The following is a 22,431-nucleotide window of genomic DNA, read 5'->3' on the forward strand; positions in this document are numbered from 1 at the left end:
ACATGTCCTAGTATGATACGGTTGTGGCAGAGTATCCTAGGTGGTGCTCATCCAGCCTTTATTACATACTATTTCTGTTGGCTTTGATCACAAGTTTACACTTGCCGCATTAAACGCATCGAGTCGTACAATTTCTAATCCGTTAGCTTTAGTCATACATGAAACACATTCGTGACTCATATGCTACTGAGCTGTTCCTATGCATTGGGACGTTTGTCATATAATTGTGGTAACATTACAGTGGAGATCAGTTGAATGTGAGGCGTTAACCTGCTGCCATTTATTCTTTTGTACCTTTATTGTTTGTGATGTTACCACTTTTTGGGGGCAAATTTGGGCCACTTTGAGATGCTTCTTTCTTTTAACAAGAATATAATGGTACATTTAATACAAATTTGCAAACATTTCAGGGCAGGTCATCTTTCTGTATAAATACAGGTGAAACTCGAAAAATTTGAATATAGTGCAAAGTTCATTTATTTCAGTAATGCAACTTAAAAGGTGAAACTAACATATGAGAGAGACTCATTACATGCAAAGCGAGATATTTCAAGCCTTTATTTGTTATAATTTGGATGATTATAGCTTCCAGCTTATGAAACCCCCAATGAAAGTCACAATTTTGAGGTACCCTTTGCTCAGGGGGTATGGATTAACTAGAGTGTGACACTTTGAGCCTAGAATATTGAACCTTTTCACAAAATTCTAATTTTAAGCTGCATTAATGCAATTCCTTTTAATTTGCATTACTGAAATAAATAGGCTTTTGGACAATATTTTAATTTTTCGAGTATCACCTGTAGTTTCTCATTAGAAACAAGAGTCTCAGCGGCAGCCCTTGGCGCACACACGACTTCTCTCCTCCCCTTACGGGTGGATCTGGCCGCCGGGGTAGCTCTGTCTATCCAAACAAGCTGCGGCCTACTTGCCAGCTAAGCCCCTTTAATTCTTCCCATAGGGTACGCACACTGGCTCCCTCTGTCTCTTAAAGGGTAAGCCTGAGCAATAAGTTCTAGTCCGCTAGTGTTCTGCAAAGTTGTGTCCATGTTCCGACTTCTGCCTAGTTTAGGAAGATACAAGGGGTCGTCATTGATGGTAGGTATGTGTCACCGCGATTCCTGGCTTCGGTGAAGTAAGAGCCGGTATTTTTATGTTTCAGCGGCAGCTAATACTGATTGACACTTTTTTACTATTTAGTATGGCTGTAAATAGCTGATCCGGGATGGCTCTTATTGGCAGTAGTTAAAGTGCTGGGTAGGTGACTAGTCCCCACGTTCCAGGCTGGGTTTTGACAGCACCTGGCTATCCTTAAAAAGGCAGCTGGGCTCAGCAGCAGAGAATGCCCTGTGTGTTGTGATCTGAGCCCTGTGCTGGGCTGAAAAAAGCTGATACCAGTGTGTTGGGAGAACAGGCCACCTAAAGCCTGCATTTAGACTGCTGGAGGCAGAACCGCCGACAAGATTACGTTTTTAGTTCTGCATGAACTTTCTACTCTGTGTGAACAAACACCAACCCTTCAAAGAGTGTTTTTTTTGTTTGACCATATGTGTGAATAAACACGGACATTTGAATTACGAACTTGTACTTTGCCCGTACTGCACCCGCTTATCCCAACTACCAGAGTGAATCCCCACACTGGTTATCGACTTGTGTCTGTTCCCCGATCTTCAACTTTCACTGATTGACCTAACCTCTGCCTCATGTCCATGCTGACCCTTAGTTTCCCACCCTGAACTCGGATTGTTTATTGAATTGGCCTGTCTGTCACAGAGTTTTTTTTTTTTTTTGCCTGATCCCTCAGTGCTCTACACCAGTGTCTCTTGACTTTTGTGGGCTAGCTGTAAAGCAAAGAGAGACTACGCCCAGATGTAGCGGACTGGTTCCCCTGCAGCAAAGTACAGATCCTGTATAGGGGTTAAGGGGCGAATGCCAGGATAATGCCTTCAAGTCAAATCTGTTGATACAGTGGTTCCACATCTGCTACATAAGAGGCAGAGAGCAGTGGGGTAGATTTACTAACGCTGTCTAATTATAGAAAGTGGTGTGAACTTTAACTAGACAGTACAAAACTGCCGCAGATTTGACAGTGGCTGATGCTGGATGATAAATATGGCTAATGTAAGTTTATACCATATATTAGGTGGCCTACTTTGCATCAGACTTGTGCGCCAAAATTCTCAAGCAATTTTGTCTTGGGTTGTTGTCTCATGCCACAGCCCTTTTCTGCAAAGCCATACCTCACTGTCGACAAAGACACTTTATAAATCAGAATACTAACTCAGTTTGAGACAGAACTGTGAGGCGTTTTTGTTAGTACATCTTCCCTAATGTCAGGGAGAAATGGTATTGTTTAGATGTGCTCTCCGCCTTCCTGTCAAGAAATTTGGCACACACTGTACTACTTTTGACAGGTTGGAAGGCCACAATTCATCGCTCTTGGTAAATGTCACACAGTATGTGTTTTATTTCTTGAGGAGGAGTAAACTGTACCTGAGGATTTTTTACTGGATATTTTATTTAGGATAGCGGTCATTAACAGAGCATACTTGCACAATTATTTGCAATGATGGAATGAATCTGGAGCTGTAATATAAAAGTACTGTTGACATGATTCAAGGATTATAATTGGATCTGTGCCCTGCCAAGACGCTGCAAAACTTCTAACTTATGCATTATGGAAATATCGCAATTGTTAGTTGTGACTTTTTATTGTTTGTTAACCTGTACAAGATGTCTGACAATCTAGTCCTCAGAGACTGAAAGAGTTGTTCTTGTTTTGTGAAACTGATGACCTGTCCTCGGGATAAGTCACCCATTTCAGATTGGTGGAGGGTCTGACTCTTGGCACCCTGACGATTGGCTGCTTGTAGATGCTATGAGCTTCTGTGTCCTTGACCGTTTTTACCACCACGCTCTCTACGGTGCTCTCTGACATTATAAACACTCATTATAGCTCAATCGTTATCTTAATGATGAGAATGTGGCTTAAACAAGTACCAGTCACACAATTAGAAAAGCAGTTAACTCTTTTATGACAGAACAGTTCAATATTTTTAATGAAGGCCAATTGAAAATATGATTTTTAGCCAAAAATTTTAGATAAAGTTAGTAGATTTCCCCCAATGTGCATGGCCTGCCATATGGCTGCAACTGCTTGTATTTCCTCAGTTATTGGTTTCATGGTGTTTTCCGGTGGAACATGGTAAATTAATGCGTATTTTGTGGTCGCAGTTTGTAAAACACATCACAAATCCACAACAATTTGCGGTAAAACATTGGCAGTTTTGCTGTAAAGCTACTGCAATTTATGGTTAAGCCAAACGGCACTTCACTATGTGTGCTGGCATCCTAAATTAAATTGGTTCCTACCTGGTTCCAACGGAAATCTAAACATTGGTCAAAACTCGTGACGTTCATGCTGTAAAATTTTTCCCTTAATGCAGAATTCCATAAGAAAACTCGTTCATACTACAGAAAAGAGCACAAACCATCAGACTGCTTGTCGAGTAAAGCCTCGTTCACACGTCGGTGTTTGTGAGCCAAAACCAGGAGTGGAGCCTCCAAAGACTTAAGGTAGAAGGGAAAGATGTGCTCCTCTTCTGTGTTTAGAGCCACACCCAGTTTGGGCTCACAGTCACTGATGGAAATCACTGACCGAACACTGACTGTGTGAATGAGGCATAAGTATGTGATTAACACCTTGGCTCACTAAATATAAGGCACACTCAGCTAAGGGTAGTTCTTGCCAGGAGCCTTACCAAGCGTGAATCTGGATGACTGGCACTTACAGGTGCCAACAGAAACCTATTCATATCAATGTTTCTTATGCAGTGGCATTTACTGCTGGGTTCACAATCTGAAAGGTTTTGGAGTGTCTCATAGAATTTTTGTCATCATGCTGTTTACTGAGCAGCAGCCCGGTTCTTGGTATGTGACCCTGCAGAGTCTACTCACTTCTGACTTGTCAGTTAAGCTGGTCATTTGTAATTACGTGTTTCTTTTACACGATTGGAATTGCAAGGCAAATATTTTAATCCATAATTTAAGCTGCATAAAGGTGTCAATCGTGCATAATACCAGCTCAAACAGAAACCACTTCTGCATTCTTTACTTATGCTTCATGGGAATCCTGATCTATCGTCTCCAATATCTTGCTGAACGGATATTACGTACTGAACCAGTCCTGTTGTGTGTAGTACAGTTATAGGAATAAATCGAGCTTGTGTGCTTGGAGTCTTGGGATTACCTCAACTCAATTTCATCTGAAATGTTTTCTCTTGTTTATGCTAGCTTAAAAAAGTGGGGTCTTCATCTCAAGAATGGGAAAGGCTTTAATCTGTTATTAAAACTGAAAATGAAAAACCTTGTGGTTAAAATGAAATCATCTCCTTATGCATTCATGGCCAACTGATTTTTTCAAAGCTCTGTTAGATGTATTTTGGAAGCATAAAATAATATATATATAATTTTTCTTGCAGGTTTTGGTTTACATACGGTTAGTGCAATTTATGGAGAAACAATTGATATACCTTGTGGTCGTGGCCAAGAAAAACTTGATGGTCTACTATTTGGAAAATGGAAATATGTAAGTATGATGATTTTGAGAATTATCTGATAGTCCTTAGGCTTCTAGATTCATGGCTCTTATAAACGCACAATGCTTTTCTAGACTGTGATTATCTTCTAGTAACCTATACTGCAGCTTTCTTGAATAGTAGTCATTGTATAAGTAACTTAAAAGGAGTCTGTCAAAACATGAAAAATTGCTGACAGTGTTAGGCTACTTTCACACTCACGTTTTTGTCATGGACGGATCCATTCAGATAATACAGTCGACTACATCCGTTCAGAACGGATCAGTTTGTATTATCTTTAACATAGCCAAGACAGATCAGTCATGAACACCAATGAAAGTCAATGGAGGACGGATCCGTTTTCTATTGTGCAGATTGTGTCAGTGACGTCCCCATTGACTTACATTGGTCTGCCAGGACGGCTCAGTTTGGCTCAGTTTCACCAGACGGACACCAAAACGCTGCAAGCAGCGTTTTGGTGTCCGCCTCCAAAGCGGAATGGAGACAGAAACAGGCAAACTGATGCATTCTGAGCGGATCCTTTTCCATTCAGAATGCATTATGGCAAAACTGATCCATTTTGGACGGCTTGTGAGAATTTATTTTTTCTCCAAAATTGTGCTCTATGCATTGAGCTGCCCCTCCCCTTTGCCCTAGGTAACATTTTGTAGCATTGAACCAGAAGATCACCACATCTGTCTCCCAGAGCAGAAGGGAGGGGCTCTGAAGCAGTTCAATGCATTCAGCACTTCACTGGGAAACACCGACTCCTGGGCACTTCCAGGAGCAGAATCTGGCAGAAAAAAAGTTTATATTCGCAGTACTGAGAATAAAAAAATAAAACACAAAAATGTTTTCCTGCGCTCATTGGCCTCTACCTAGCACCCTGACAATGCAAAACTGCTGACAGACTCTCTAAAATGAGTGCTGATCAGTATACATTAGGGGCTAGAGAAAACAGCTGTTCATTGCCGGACCTCCACCAATCGGATAGTGATTATCTATGCCCAGGATAGGTCGCCAATATCCACAGTGCTGCCCATAATTATTCATACCCCAGGCAAATTTTGACTTGGTTACTTTTAATTCAACCAGCAAGTAATTTTTTGACGGGAAATGACATAGATGTCTCCCAAAAGATCATAAGACGATGTACAAGAGGCATTATTGTGGGGAAAAAAACATTTCTCAGCTTTTATTTACATTTGAGCAAAAAGTGTCCAGTCCAAAATTATTCATACCCTTCTCAATAATCAATAGAAAAGCCTTTATTGGCTATTACAGCAATCAAACACTTCCTATAATTGCAGACCAGCTTTTTGCATGTCTCCACAGGTATTCTTGCCCATTCATCTTTAGCAATGAGCGCCAAATCTTTCAGGTTGGAGGGTCTTCTTGCCATCACCCTGATCTTTAGCTCCATCCACAGATTCTCAATTGGATTCAAGTCTGGACTCTGGCTGGGCCACTCCAAAACGTTAATGTTGTTGTCTGCTAACCATTTCTTCACCGCTTTTGCTGTGTGTTTTGGGTCATTGTCATGCTGAAATGTCCACTGGTGCCCAAGGCCAAGTTTCTCTGCAGACTGCCTCATGTTGTCGTTGTGAATCCTCATGTATTGCTCTTTTTTCATGGTGCCGTTTACAGTGGGGATGGTGTTCTTTGGATTGGAAGCTTCTCCTTTTTTACGCCAAATGAAGGAAACATCATTATGACCAAACAATTCCGTTTTTGTTTCATCTGACCATAACAAAGAAGACCAGAAGTCGTCTTCTTTGTCTTCTCTGTCCAGATGAGCTTTTGCAAAGGTCAAAAAATTATTTGCTGGTTGAATAAAAGTAACTTTAAGTCAAAATTTGCCAGGGGTATGAATAATTATGGGCAGCACTGTATAACCTGTTGATCCCTTTAGAGTAAAGCATTTTGCTACTCATTGGTTTATCATGTGAACTCATACAGAACTCTTAATAATCTGATTTGGTCCGTGTTCTCACTCTCAAAGGGCAGGGATAGTTGTGCGGCTGAGATGACTCCCTGGGAAGTCAGTGCACACGAGAGTCAATATTTGTAGAAAGCCAATTTGACCCTGATCAGATTTGAAATCGGGACACTGATTGCCATCAAAAAATGATGACAGATGCAGTTTAATCTAACATAATATGTGAATAAAGCAGACCTGTCATAGGATTTTTTTTGTTTCTTTTAAAACTGTAGTCCGCCTCCAGCAGATGTCATTGCGCTTTTTATTTTCAGTTGGGCTCCTCCGTTGCTCCGCTTTGGCCCCCACTTTGTTCTGACACCGATGATGAGAGCTGAGGTTTCCTCCGTGTACCTTTGCTGCTCATTAGCATATTGGGCATCAGAACAGAGCGGGGGCCATAGCAGAGCAACAGAGGGGCCAATCTGAAAAAAAGGGTGCTACCATCTGCTGGAGGAGGGCTACAGTGTTAGAAAAAACTCCTATGGCAGGTCCTCTTTAAAGAGCACAGTGAAAAAAACGGCATCAAAATTGCCTTGTGTGGACAATGTCTGAACTGAGTGTTTCCATTCTCCTTCATTCCAGTTAATTCACGATATTAAAGTGTGTGATCATCCTACAGTATGGCAATTCTGAACTGTGATATTGGATCTGTGTGCTGCTAGTAATGGCTGGTGGGGAGTGGCTTTTACAGTTGTAACTCCTGTTTCCATACAGAGTTCAGGCAAAGCATTTTATCTGTTCTCGCTGTATTATCCCTTTTAATAAAAGTGCATTTTAACATGACTTTATTGGATAATGTCGTCCCTCATGCTAGATGCACAGTACCTGATGTTGTTTGTCTGTGCTTAGGAACAACCAGATGAAAATGCTGTGTTTGTAGCTACTCGGTCTGCTGTAAAAAACAAGACCAGTTTTGATGATGTACCAGAATACAATGGACGCCTGGATCTATCAGAGAACTACACGTTGTCCATCTCGAATGCAAGGATCACCGATGAAAAGAGATTTGTGTGTATGCTGATAACAGTAGACAATGTTTTTGAAGTGCCAACGCTAGTCAAGGTTTTCAGTAAGTACACTCCACCAGTATACTAAATTTATGGTTCTGTATCTGAGGACAGTTTCCAGGAAGCTTAATTGAAAAAGGGAACATTTTGTTCTATATCATCACTCGCTGTCAAGCAGCAGGAAAACTGAATTGTACTCGTCATCAGCTGCAATTTTGACTTCTTGCCTTGCATTAGAGCCTCATTGTTTTAAAAGCCAAATCTGAAGGTTTGGAGGTAATTGTGCGCCATGAAAGAAAAAAGATCATTCTTCCTGTCACAGAATGGGACATATTTCAAAATGCTATACTTTACATCACCTGCTAGAAGTATAGAGGTTTCTTAATGTATGCAATAGATATTGTAGTGCACATAGTACTGATAGACAGTATACCTGCTACTTAACTGTACCCAGTTGGAGTTCTTACCAGTGTAAAAATCTACTTGTGCCTGGAAAGAATTGACTGTAAATCAAAAGGCACAAAGGCTGCTGTCTTTGTTGATTTGAACAGTTTTCTGCTTGACTTGAGAAACTTGAGTGACATGACATTTTTAACAGTTTCATCCCTTTGTCTTGATAATAACAGTTGTTAAAGAGCACTTGTCAGCATGATCAACCCGATTAAACCAGTCGTGCTGCCTGTTAGGGTTGATCATGCTGATTAAAACAATTTCTTTCTTTTGTTTTTAGCATGTACTGCTGTGGAGATATCATTACTTTTATATTTGTGCAAATTAATTAGATTGAGCACTAAGGGACTGGCTGGAGCACTAGGAGCACCTGCTATAGCTGCATCTTGGTTCTCAGTACACTCCCCTCTCCCTTAGCACCTGTGCTCTAGATCTGCTGCTTTTGCAAAGCAATGCAGATTCGCAGTGCGTAATCGCCAATAATTTCATTTCAATCTGAAGAGTTCCTCCTCCGTCTCTGAAGCCGCCAGCACCTCTGCTTCCGGGAGAAATGACTCAGTCAACGCCTGCACATTGAGGAGGACATTGTGGACTGCATGGCTCACTCCTCTCAGTCACAGCAGGATGATGTAGATGTCACCACTGAGTCTGACAACATCTCCTGAAGTCAGGGATGCAGAGGCGGAGGGTGGTGGCTGCGGTGGCTACAATAAAGAGCAAAGGCAATGTATGGCCAGAACCTGCCAAAAGACTGGCAGGGTCAAATCTACTTGTTGTTCTGGTCAGCTCGGGAACTGTGATGCCACTGATACTTTGGGGACAGGTTCAAAACGTGCGAGACCTAAGCCACGCTCGGCTGCCACTGAGAGCGTGCAGAGTGTGTGAGTCTGCAAGATCAGCAGGATTCAAATAAGCCGTGGGTGTTCAAACACAAACGTAGGCACCACAGCTCTGTTGCAGCACATGAAGCGGCATCACTCGATCCAGTAGCAGAATAAAAGTGGCCGCCAGCTGGCACAATAAGTGTGTCCTTTTGCATCAATGTGCAGTACAGTGTTCCGGTCGTCGTCATCATCATCAGTTACTGCTTCCACTGCTCAGACTACCCCTCCTAGTCCACTTCATCGTCAGCCATCAATAATGGAATGTGTGGCCAGGAAACAACTCTACGCAAACAGCAATCAGCTCATGTGCATGCTTAACTCCCACCTGGCTAAGTTGCTGGCGCTGCAGTTGCTGCCGTACCACTTAGTGAATTCTGCTGCCTGTAGGGAGCTGATGGTGTGCCCTCAGCCTCACTGGAAGATACCTAGCCACCTTTATTTCTCCAAAAAAGCCATCCCTGCTTGGTACTGTCACTCTGTCATCCTGCTTTGTCCAATGCATACCATGTTCCTGACCCCATGGACTTATTGGCAACCGGATTGGAACAGTGGCCTAAACTGGCCCTGTTTTCTTGCTCTGCACTGTCTTGCTGAGCATCCAGTGTCATCTCAGAGAGAGTTTTTAGTGTGGCAGGTGGCATCAAGACACCCAAACGGATAAAGTTGCACCATATCATATTGCTGCTGCCATCATCATGCCATTGCAGCTGTTGTTTACCTGTCTACTATCATGCCACTGCTGCTATCTGCCTGTTTACCATCATCTTCCATACTGTATGGCTGCCCGCCACCTTCATGCCATTTCCACTGTCTGTCTTCTGACCGTCCGATGCTCCGTACCATATGGCTGCTACACACAGTGCAGCTGCTGGTAATCCTCCTACTGCCACTAGCATTACTGCTGCACTGCCGACTATAGGAATACCGCTAAAGAGCTGTACACGCATCTAGTGCCTTCTTATGCTGTGTTGTCACTATTACGCTACCCTTTCCATTTCCACATTGTAGTGCTGCTGCTCCCAATTAAAAGGGAGAATTTTTCCAGGCTTATTCCGAACAAGCTAGACTTTCTTCTGACAATGAACACTTTTATATGTGTGTATAAATACGGGCAGGCATTCTGCCCCTGTTAAGGCATAGTTTTTAGACACTTTTGCAGAACAAGTCACTGTTTCTCTTGACATTAATGTGTATAAATAGAGACAGGCATCTGCCCCTGTTAAGGCATAATTTTTGAACGTTTGGTCCCAATGTAAACACCATCTGTCCTCGATAAGGAACAATTTTTGAAAGCGTTCTAATATAAAAAAGCATAACGCATGCAATGGTATTTCTAAGCCCTTTGCTAACATTGCGATTTTCCGTTTTTGCTTTCCGTTCTAGTTTTTACACCCTGCCTTCCCAGAGCCATAAGGTAATTTTTTCCCCCCCCCCATTCACTTAGAGGTAAGAGAGCTTGTTTTTTGCGGTACAAATTACACTTTCGGATGGCATCATTTAATATTACATGTGATGTAGTGGGAAGCTGGAAAAAAATTCCAAATGTGTGAAATTGGGGGGTAAAAATGCACTTTTGTGGATTTTATTTTTACGCCGTTTACTATGAGGTATTCATTCTCTGGGTCAATAGGCTTACAATGATACCACATTTATATAGTTTTTCTATATATTTTTTTAAATAGTTACACATGTACAGAACTGTGTGAGAGCTCATTTTTTCCCATTACGCCATTCACCATATGGGATCATTTTTTTAATTTTTTTATAGTACTGGTGTTTTCGGATGAGGAAATGCCTATGATATTTTTATTTATTTTTATTAGGGGGTGATTAGAGTTTTTTTTTATTTTATTTTAAATCATTTTCTTTTTTAACTTTTTAAATTTTTTGGGGCCCTCAAGTGGATTGCAATTTTTATAAAGTAATGGAATTTCATCCATTACACTATACAAAGATTGGCATATTACAATTCAGTGCTGCCACTTGCAGGCCCGAATTTTAATATACAATTAATAAGCCTAGAAGCCTGGTATAGGCTGTGGCCTATTACAACAACAAAACGCCTTTTGCCAATCTCAGCCAGGGGGAGGTGTTCCTGCCTGGGAAGCATACGCTTCCAGGTTTTTTGCCTTTCAGATGTCGTGGTCACATCTGACCACAGCATCTGAGGGGTTAAACATGCTGTTCACCATCATCCATGCATTTACCCATTGCTATATATGTCCTAGGTAGGAGACCTCAAAGTGTCGGATACCAATTTTCAGGCCAATTTCGGACACAAAATAACTTTAAAGAAGTTTACATATATCTACTACCAGGCATTATGCCTTGTAATAGAGATGATCATGCTGACAGGTGCTCTTTAATATGGCTTGTAGGACGACTAGTACATCTTCTGTATATTTTCTCTTTTCTTCATTAGTTGATTTCAATTTGGGAAGTAATAACGGCATAATCCAATCATGTTTTACTATTAAAACTAGTTTTGAAGAATATAATGGGTATTGACAAAGATGTTATGATTATATGTCATACTTATTAAAGATACAAGTAATACAGTCATAGCCGAGTGCCTGGAGACTGACCAATGTGAAATGACCACAGTACCTCGAAGTCCACTAAAACTGTTTATCCATTATTATTATTTTTTACATTGAGGATAGGCCATCAATATTAGACCGGTGGTGGTCCGACTCTCAGGATCCCTTCCAGTAAGTTTTTTGAAAGGGCTGTGACACTCGGGTGAGCGATGGGGATGCAAGGAGCGAGATTGAACAGCAGTTTTTAAAAAACTGGATAAACCCTGGATAAGCTGTTGGTACTGACAGATACAGGTGTGCTCACAGGGTTGGAACCATATCATTTGGATTTTGTCACACATTTCAGCCCTTTCGTAGCAGAACTGGCAAAATGCTAGGCATGCAGAGGATTTGAAAATCTGGAGGTTGCTCTCAAATCCACAGTGACAAAATCTGCAAGTGAAAAGACCCCATTTGACTGTATTGTACAGTACTTTACTTTATTGCTAACATTTCTGACCTGTTTGAAAGGGCCCTTCTTCTTTAAGAGGACAACTGCCCCGCCCCCAGAAGGTCTCTGCTCAGTTCCATTTTAGGTAGTCTTTTTCAGGGAGGTTTTACTGTAGTTTTTCTGAGATCTTAAAGGGACACTACCATTGTATTCTATTTCTTGTCTGACTCCATAACTTCCTCCTTTGTTTGGACTTTTAGCATTGCAAACAGCCTTGCTTGACTCTTTTTTTTTTTAGAGGGAAGGAGAAGAATGCATCGCATTACCTGGTCAGTGCAATTCGCTTCTGTGGCATCTTTATCTTGGCTTATCAATAGAACAATAAAACTATGCACTGTCATCCTAAATTCTACAGCTACTATTATACTAGCCTATAACATCTTCCCTTGCAGCAGTAAAATAACAATGAGATCCCTATCTATATAAGTATTTTATCTCTCTGTGCTGACCGCTATTTAGTCTTTTATTTTACTTTATTTAGGCTAATTAAAATCCTCATACTGCGTTTTTTTTTTTTCTTCAATATATAGTGCTCTTGCCCTTTTCTGTGGCTTCGTTTATTTAAAAACTGCACTTTTATAATATGTAAATTACCTCTCTACCAGCAAGTAGGGCGGTTGCTTGCTGGTAGCCACCGCATCCACCTTTAAAAAAAACGCCCCCTCCTCCTGTTGATTGACAGGGCCAGCGAGCGCTCTCGTCCTCTGGCTGGCCCTGTCTGCGTTCTAAATCTTGCGCCTGCGCCATACCGGTCTTTCTGGTAGAGAGGTAATTTACATATTATAAAAGTGCAGTTTTTAAAGAAACTAGCCAACAGAAAAGGGTAAGAGCCCTATATATTGAAAGATCGCAGTATAAGGATTTTAATTAGCCTAAAAAAAATAATGACTTTTGGGGGGTGACAGAAGCCCTTTAATTTTCAATGGCATAGTACTACCTGAAATTAAAAACAGCATTTTAAAAATGTTTTCTATGAATATTGAGTTAAAAAATACCTCTTTCTGACAAGGTGTCCTTTTAAGCATTTTCTTTTAATGTGTTTAAAGGAGACTGCTAACTGCTCTTGACGTGTCTATTTTTTTATTAAATTTCCCTTGGAATTGACCATTCTGGAGCATTTTTCCTTATAAGGCTAGTTTCACACTAGCTCTAGGGATCTGGCAGGCTGTCCTGGCTGTGTTCTGCCAGATCTCTCTGCATTCCGCCATTGCCGGAAGCCTAAACATCTCCGTCCGGCCCTATTAACTATAATGTGCTCCAGTGGAGATCCTGCCTCAAACCAATGCAGCTGTTTTAGTCCAGCTGATTCTCGGCATATTTGCCTGGGGTACGGCCTGATCTCTGCCGATCCCCATTGTAGTTAATTGCGCCGGGCGGAGATGTTCAAGCTTCCGGCAATGCCAAAATGCAGAGCGATCTGGCCGGCTGTTCCCTTTTCTGATCCCTAGCACCAGTGTGAAACTAGCCTAACTCTACATTATGCCATACCGCTGTTATTCCTCCTAGAAATGTATAACAAGATTTTTAACTAGGTTTTACTATTCTCTGTGTCAAATGGACCTGGAACTGTGAGCACTGACTGGATATTTTCAGTGTATAAGGACAATTCCCAGTTGTCCCGTGTATTCATCTGTTTCTTGTAGCAATAAATGCACGATGGAGTCCTGCGAAACTAAGCTCCAGAACTGTTATACTAGATGTAGACCGCTCAAGACATCAGACCCATCTTCTTTAAATGCCATAGAAAGGGGGTTTGTTATAAGGGGACCTGTTTTTGCACTGTATTTTACCATGTACTTTTCCACACCCACTATTTTAGAGCCACCTTCCAAACCTGAGATTATCAACCAGCCAACATTTATGGAAACGGGGAAGCTAAACATTGTAAGTACTTCATCAGATCAAATATTGTAGGATTGTATCCTTCCCCAAATGGGTTGTTTTACATCTTATGCATTGCTTGTTCTTTGTACAGGTTGGAGATTGTGTTGCTAAAGACAGCTACCCAGATGCCAACATCACATGGTATAGAAATGGTCAAGTCCTCTTACCGATTGATGGAGGTACGAATGCTTTTAACTATACACGTTTATAACTGTATATGCAGCAATCTGGAAGATTCATGAAAAGCGCTCTCTATATGCCTTTAATATTTCGGATGTCACTTTTTCAGTGTTCCTCGGAAATACTTGTACTTTATACCTATACCAGTTGAATCCATTCATCTCATCAGTTTCTGAAATGTTTTTGTATTGTGTTATTTGTATTCCATTTAGTTATTAGTATTGGCACCTCTTGACCAGGGAAATGTAGACAGTGGCGAGTTTTCTAACTTCCACCACTCCCTGCAGTACTCAGTTAATAAAAAGAAATAGCAAGCATCACTTTACTGCTTTTTAATTACTCACAGATGCCGCATAGTTCACTTTCATATAGGAGCACTCTTTTTTCAAGTCACTTAAAATCCAGTTATCCTGACGTGAAGCTGTAATTATACTTGGAAGGACAACGTTTAATTAGTTTGTTCCTCCATTACAAGAGGATGCCGTTTGTATCACATATTCAATGAAGAATGTGAAAGAAAGAAATATCATTCTTTGGCAACAAAATCTGTTTTCCTTTTACATTTTAACAATGCAGATAAAGGTTGCCTGCAGACATGAGTGCACACATGACATACATTCTGGAGCCTTCTGTCACATTCCCCCTTTTAACAAAATTGCACAGTTGCAATCACTTTGCGTTTAGTGTGTTTGTCTTGACCTTAAAGGCTATGTACACCCAACGGGGGCAATTTTGTATGATTGCGACTCGCGAGCTGTTCTATCAGAAAGGGTTAACAGTTTTTCTAGCTGTGTAAATCCTACTTTTTACTTTCACTTTGTGCCTAAACCTTATCTCTAAATTACTGAAAGATCTTAAAGGAAACAGTCATCAGAAAATGACGTATTGTTTGAAGCACCTTTTTATGTTAAACACGGTTTTAAGAATTTTGGGCAATATTTTTAATTTTCCATGCCAATATCTATGTTTAAACAAAAAAAAAAACATAAATCCTGCAGTTTTCGCACTGGCTTGGTTTTTACTGCAGTTACCTGCTTATCTATCTAATCCTGCCTGTAATGATATCACCTCTGTGTACAGATAACACAGGATCAACCATTCACAATAGGCGATCAGCTCCCTCCTGACCTCTGCACAGGTCACAGAACATGCCTAGAAAACTCTCCCATAGAAGTCAGTGAGGTCCCCTCCTGACCACTGTGTCTATGGACCAGTCATTTAAAAAAAAAAAAATGTATGCTGTGTAAATGCTGTTAAGAACAGCTCGGGCAATGTGGCAGCCCCCATAATCACATTCAGAATAAAGAAATCTACAGTCAGAAAATGAAAACAAGTATTAGTAAAAACGGATATGTTTCACTGTCTAGTTTTAACTGGCAGAAAAAAATTCAGTGACCTATTTCCTTTAAACTCTTATTTATCAGTAAGATAAGAATTGAGCTATAATGAGTGTTTATAGGGTCAGAGATAAGGAGTCATCAGCTAAGCTGCCTGACTGCGCAGAGTGAAAACAGACACCATGCCACTAAAGAATTGCAAGGCTCTACGGAGAAAAGGACTCAAACGCTTTAATAAAGACCAATTGAAAAAAATATTTTAAACTCAAAACGAGAACAATGCAATAATAAAAAAAAAAAAATTGCCCCCAAAAGTATACATAGCCTTTAAATTATTTTGTGTTTATATACATTGCTGCTTTTATGTGTTCATTGCTGTCATTGTCAGTCAAATTTGGCAATACACTTAAGGGGCATTTTTTTTATTATTGCATTATAATAATTTTGGGCTAAAAATAATGTTTGCAATTGGTCTTTATTAATCATTTCCAACAGCTTTGTGACAGGAGGTTAAATTTCAGTCTATTTTGCAGACTGTCACTTTCTGTTTACTCTGAGTACCCTCATGTAGAGCTTTTATCGCTAATCTCCTGACCTCATAAACACTCCTTTATAGCTAAATTGTTATCAAACTCATACGACTACGGCTCAGGCTACTTTCACATATACGTTTTGCATTGTAGTTTTGAGATCCGGCAGAGGATCTCAAAACCAGAGCAAAACTCTTCAGTTCGATTTAATACATCCAGATGCATCTGTTCTGTTCGGATGTGGTTGTATTAAATCGAAACTAAACAAACTGGATACATCACTAAAAACATTGTAAGTTAGTATCGGATCGACGGGGGCCCGACTGCAGGCACCCCAATCGATCAACTGTATGAAGAGACCACAGCGCTCGTGTGAACGCCTTGTTCGCTTTACCTGCTCCTGCAACACATCACAGCGGAGAGCCCATTGAAGTGAATAGTTACATCTGCTCGCTGCTGCAATGTAAACAGTGAAGAGAAGACAATTCCCCCTCCAATCTGATATTGATGACCTATCCTGAGGATAGGTCATCAATATTGGAAAAGTGGAGAACACCTTTAAATGAGTGTTTATGAGATCAAGAGATCAGAAGTGGAAGCTATACATGAGCCATCAAAAAATTGCCCCTGAAGGTGTTCATAGCCTTTTAAGGTACCTGTCATACATGAAAATAAGGGGTAGTCTTTAGTAAAGAGAACAATGAGCATTTGGAATATTACTAACTAATGATTTTTTTGTTTGTTTAGTTGTGTCTATAGAGTGGTCAAAAGAGAGAAACTCCACAAGTGGCCTTCATAACATCCGTTCTTCACTGCAGTACATGTCAACCAAAAATGACATTGATGCACGTTTTTCATGTGCAGTGACTTACTATATGCCAAATGGGATGGCATTAATGGAGTCTGACCCAGTCGTCTTCGATATTTATTGTAAGTGTTATGCGTTTATTTAGCTTCTGTCATTAATTTTTTGCGTGTTGGTATTTTTAGAATGAAATTGGGCAAAACTAGATGTTAGCAAAGACTTTACTGTGTTTATGCCACATTTCGAATGTCTCATGTTTGATAAATTTGCCTCATCTTTAAGCCTAACACTTTTGTCTAGAAAAGCTACTCCAGTATTCCTACTGGAGTGAGATTGCAACTTTTTTAAAAAGTTGCAGTGATAAATATGGCGTGAAACTCATTAACATAGCTAACCACAGCCACTTCCCCACCCATATTTAAAAACTAGTGAGTGAGTGGTCTAAAAATGCAAAAAGTCACAAATTATTGGTGCAAGTAAGTCCAAAAAGTCACAAAAGCCCCACTTTTTGAAGCCAGAATTCTGGAGTGACAGCATGATAAATCAAGGCCTTGGATTCTAGGAAAGGTTAGCATTATAGTACACAGTCAGCTGAATGGGGACGCTGATTAAGCCGCCTTGTCTTTGGTCTTGTAGAAAATAGAGACATGGCAATCTAAACTTTAAAACAATATACCTGGGGCGGCACTGCCGACGTCTCCAGGTAAATGGTGGGTTCCTGTGTGCTGATATTGACAGGTACAGAGACTATGGTGCTCAGCCTCAAACAAGGAAAGTTCATGCGTAACACGGGTAGATAAACAAAAAGGCGGCACTCACCACTGCGGTAAAAAACTTTTTATTCTTCCAACACCTTTATGTTTATCTACCTGTGCTACGCATAAATTTTAAAACACAAGAATCCCAGAATTATCTCTTCTACATCTGGATATATAGCCTTGAGAAATTGGGTCGGGACTAAAAGCAGCTGAAAGTGAAAGCAGGTTTTATCTACTTTCACTCCTGACCTGAATTCTAAATGCTGTATCTCCTGATGTAGAAGAGAGAATGCTGTGATTCTGGACTTGTTTTAAAGGGGTTATCCAACCACTATAATGACCCCCCCCCCCCCCTCAATAGATTATACTTACCCCGCTCCCCTGCACCTGTGTCACTTCTGATCCCTGCACGGGCACCGACGCATCTCTCTGTGGCGATCAAGACATCTGGGAATGGGGGTGGTGGTGTGTATCTGGCCAATAGCAGGCTGTGATGGGGACGAGCCTCCCTAGCTTCGCGGGTGACGCTGTCCTCTGTTGCCGGATGTTTTAATCCACTGGACAGGGAGATGAAGCGGCGGCCGTGCAGGAAACCGGAGCGACATGGGTGCCAGGGAGTGGGGTATGTATAACCTATTTGAGGTGTCGGGGGGGGGGGGGGGGGGGCTGGGGGTCCTTATAGGGGTTGGATAACCCTTTTAAAGCTAAGATTGTCAACTTTCAAAAAAGACCAGGCGCATATCTCTTATTTTCTACAAAGCTTGAGATATGAAGGCTTAAAGCAGTCCTTTTCCCAAAGTCCGAGCAGACTTGAGGCAAAACTGTTAACTAGAGTTAAGTTGAAAGCCAAGTGTGTTACATCAAAATAACTGTACAGTATATGCGGTAATACAGGATTAAGATGACCCATAGCAGTTAGCTCCCTCCCTAACCAGGCACTCTTCCAAAAGGAAGAAACCCATCTGTAGACAATTGTCCTCGGCTTTGGCTCTTTCTCAGTGCTGAACAGATTTATGGATAAGATGTCTTTGACACAGCTATGGGGGGCGGGTGGATACTTGTTCTGGAGTTGTCTGTAATGACTAGGGGTACCCTGCAGTTGTCCTCCTTCAATTTGTAATTCAAGAGGTTGGCCCTTGAAATCCTTGTGGCTCTGGGGATCTGTTCTTGTATGTTTTTTCCATTGATGGCAGGTGTTTTCTGTCTATACTGTCTGATCAGATCCAGAAATATTGCAGCTGTTCCCTCTTTGGTATGCTGGATGGCTTTTAGGTTTATAGTAGACTGATGATTGTATGGTATTGTTTATGATGGATTCGCTCATGTGTTTGAGATTGTGAGTAGTTGAGAGTGAGCAGCTCAGTTTGAGAGTCTGTCCCGATTATCAGCAAATCAGTATAACGCAAGTGTGCTAGTTAAATAAAAATGTCGTCTTTAGTTCAGCCATGAAAAGCTGGAGCCATTTTGCCCATGTGGCCCCCGTACAGTAAAGGTATCTCTTTTCCAAAAGAAAACTAAATAAAAGTTCAAAGTGACCTCAGAAACTCGCACTTTCCATGTCACAATAGAAAATGCAGGACCGCTGTCCTCATCGTACTGCTTTTCCGTTTTTTTGGTGTGGTGATTGCTGTGGATTTGCCTTAGGCCTCTTTCACACGAGCGTGACGGATTAGGCCCAGATGCGTTCAGGGTGCGTTCAGTGAAACTCGCACTATTTTGCAAGCAAGTTCAGTCAGTTTTGTCTGCGGTTGCGTTCAGTTGTTCAGTTTTTTCCGCGCGGGTGCAACTCTTAGCAACCATCCGTGAAAAACGCATCGCACCCGTGCTTGCTTGCGGATGCAATGCGTTTTTCAAGCAGCCCCATTCACTTCTATAGGGCCAGGGCTGCGTGAAAAACGCTGAATATAGAACATGCTGCGATTTTCACGCAACGCAGAACTGATGCGTGGAAAACAACGCTCATGTGCACAGACCCATTGAAATGAATGGGTCAGGATTCAGTGCGGGTGCTATGCGTTCACGTCACGCATTGCACCCACGCGGAAAACTCGCTCGTGTGAAAGGGACCTTAGAGTTCACCTTAAGCATTGCAGAGTGAAATCTGTGGTAGAGATCCGCAGCATAAATTGACATACCGTGTATTTAAAATCCACACCGCAGGTCAATGTACACTGCAGATTTTTTTTCTCCTTGTGTCGATGAGATTTCGTAAAATCTCATCTCGTTTGCTGGTAGTGTCAAACTCTGCAGATTTGCAAAACGCAAATGCACAAGGTTTAGGTCATGTTGCATACCATTAATTCTAAAAGGTGCAAAAGGACCTGTCACCAAGCCAAAAGAATTGACGTACATATATTTTCTGGAGTGTAATAATAATACAGGTTATAGTTACTAGAGAAGGGTCGTTGATAAAGGTAATTATTATTGTCTGATTGGAGTCGGAAAGGATTTTTTTTAAGCGAGGAAAACTGGCTTCTACCTCACAGGGATTTTTTTGCCTGCTTCTGGAACTTGCAGGATAACAGGCCGAACTGGAGATATATATATATATATATATATATGTATGTATGTTTTAAAAAGGCTGCAATAAGCAGTTGAAATGTTGCTGACACTGGGTTGAATAAATCACAGTTTGATGTGCTACGTTGGAGTGCTGCCGTGCTTTTCTTCAATTTGACTTTGGTTGCTGGTCTTTGCTGGATTTGCACCCGCTTTATACAGTGTGTTGCTCCTTTTCCGTTCTGATACATATATATATTACAGTACGCCTGCACAATATATCGCTAAAGCAATTGTATCGCGATAATCGACGGTTGCGATATGGCGATTTGGCTTACCCAAAAAATGCTGCGATTACCTACAATAATACACGGCCGCTGCGCGATGCCGCACAGCGCGGTCGGCGGGTGTATCAACAGAGGGAGGAGGGGCTGGGGGCCGGCATCTGGATTAGGAATGACAGCGGGGACCGGTGCAGTCCCTGTATTCAAATGCACCAACCCCGCTCACTGTTATATAATCTTATCTAACCTGTAGACATTGTTAAGATATAATAATCATGTGTAATCCAGCTGTATTACTTACAACTATGTTCCGTAGCAGAAAGGAGGGAGGAGGCAGGGCGGTGCATCACTCACTACGTCATGCACCTGCGCCGCCTACTTTATGAATGAAGCAGGTGTCGCGTGCGTAGTGAGTGACGCGCTGCCCGCCCATCCTCACGGCCTGCCTCCTCCCTCCTCTCTGCTACTGAACTTAGTTGTAAGTAATACAGCTGGATTACACATGATTATTATATTTTAACAATGCCTACAGGTTAGATAAGATTATACAACAACAGTGAGCGGGGCCGGTGCATTAGAATACAGGGACTGCAACGGTCCCCACTGTGATTCCTAATCCAGATGCCGGGCCCCAGCCCCTGTATTGGGGGTCATTCACACTGTTATGGTGGGGGGGGGGTTTGGTGGATGGCACATAGCATAAGATGCTATATATGTGTCATCCACAGATTCCCCCCCCCCCATAGCAGTGCCATCCACAGATCCCCCCCCCCCCATAGCAGTGCTATCCACAGATCCCCCCCCCTGTAGCAGTGCCATCCACAGATCCCCCCCCATAGCAGCGCCATCCACAGATCCCCCCCCATAGCAGTGCTATCCACAGATCCCCCCCCCCCCCATAGCAGTGCCATCCACAGATCCCCCCCCCCAGTGCCATCCACAGATCCCCCCATAGCAGTGCCATCCACAGATCCCCCCCCCCTATAGCGGTGCCATCCACAGATCCCCCCCCCCCATAGCAGGTGCCATCCACAGATCCCCCCCCCCCATAGCAGTGCCATCCACAGATCCCCCCCCATAGCAGTGCCATCCACAGATCCCCCCCCATAGCAGTGCCATCCACAGATCCCACCCCCATAGCAGTGCCATCCACAGATCCCACCCCCATAGCAGTGCCATCCACAGATCCACCCCCATAGCGGTGCCATCCACAGATCCACCCCCATAGCGGTGCCATCCACAGATCCCCCCCATAGCGGTGCCATCCACAGATCCACCCCCATAGCGGTGCCATCCACAGATCCACCCCCCATAGCGGTGCCATCCACAGATCCCCCCCCCCCCCCCATAGCGGTGCCATCCACAGATCCCCCCCCCATAGCGGTGCCATCCACAGATCCCCCCCCCCCCCCATAGCGGTGCCATCCACAGATCCCCCCCCCCCATAGCGGTGCCATCCACAGAGCCCCCATAGCGGTGCCATCCACAGAGCCCCCATAGCGGTGCCATCCACAGAGCCCCCATAGCGGTGCCATCCACAGATCCCCCCCCCCCCCCCCCCATAACAGTGTCAACCATTGGTTCAAAACCCACCAAAAGCACACCTTTTAGTTCACTATATTTATTTTTCTTTTTCGGTATATTACCTTATATTGCTGCTTGTGACTATGGTGTTTTAAAAAAAGTTGTTTGTTCAGTGTTCAGAAAATCTTATTTTAATGAACACATGTTCTTATATCTATTGTATTTTATTTATCTGTTCTGTGCAGTGCTATTAAGAAAATGGCAAGTTTTGTATTTTGTACTTTTGCAGTAATGCAAATATGTTATTTAATTTAGTAAAAGATGTTTTATTTTGAAAAACGCTGTGCATTTCAGTTCTTGAGTTAAGCATAACTACATTTCAGCATTATCAGTAATTTGTGTGTGCTTTTCCCTTGAAAAGCCAAGCAAATAGACCTCTAGCACAATTCCCTTAAAATATTGCATCGCATATCGTTATCGCAATTTTTAGGGCCCTAATCGCAATCGCACAAAATTCCCATATCGTGCAGCCCTAAGGGATGCAAATGAGCTCTTAACAAGCTCTGCCTCTGATGCCACCAGAAGTCAATGTTCAACCCATTTAAATAGGCCTTGAGACATGATTCAGATATTAAGTAAGCCAGCACCTCATCTGCAGACAGCTGTTTCGGGGTGATTGCTCCTCATCAGTGCAGAGAGTACTG

The 22,431-nt window shown here is 42.2% G+C and overlaps 1 protein-coding gene across 1 annotated transcript in view; it reads left to right on the forward strand.

Annotated features, from left to right (window-relative positions):
- The window catches only part of ALCAM (activated leukocyte cell adhesion molecule), a 90,499-nt gene that overhangs the window by 26,261 nt on the left and 41,807 nt on the right, over positions 1 to 22,431 (forward strand). The window contains exons 2-6 of the mRNA XM_044284965.1: positions 4,479 to 4,585; positions 7,405 to 7,624; positions 13,746 to 13,810; positions 13,902 to 13,989; positions 16,605 to 16,787. Of these exons, the coding sequence (XP_044140900.1) occupies positions 4,479 to 4,585; positions 7,405 to 7,624; positions 13,746 to 13,810; positions 13,902 to 13,989; positions 16,605 to 16,787 (663 nt within the window). The remainder of the gene's footprint in view (positions 1 to 4,478; positions 4,586 to 7,404; positions 7,625 to 13,745; positions 13,811 to 13,901; positions 13,990 to 16,604; positions 16,788 to 22,431) is intronic.

This window comes from Bufo gargarizans, chromosome 3 (genome assembly GCF_014858855.1).
Source record: "Bufo gargarizans isolate SCDJY-AF-19 chromosome 3, ASM1485885v1, whole genome shotgun sequence".
NCBI classification, from domain to species: Eukaryota; Metazoa; Chordata; class Amphibia; order Anura; family Bufonidae; genus Bufo; species Bufo gargarizans.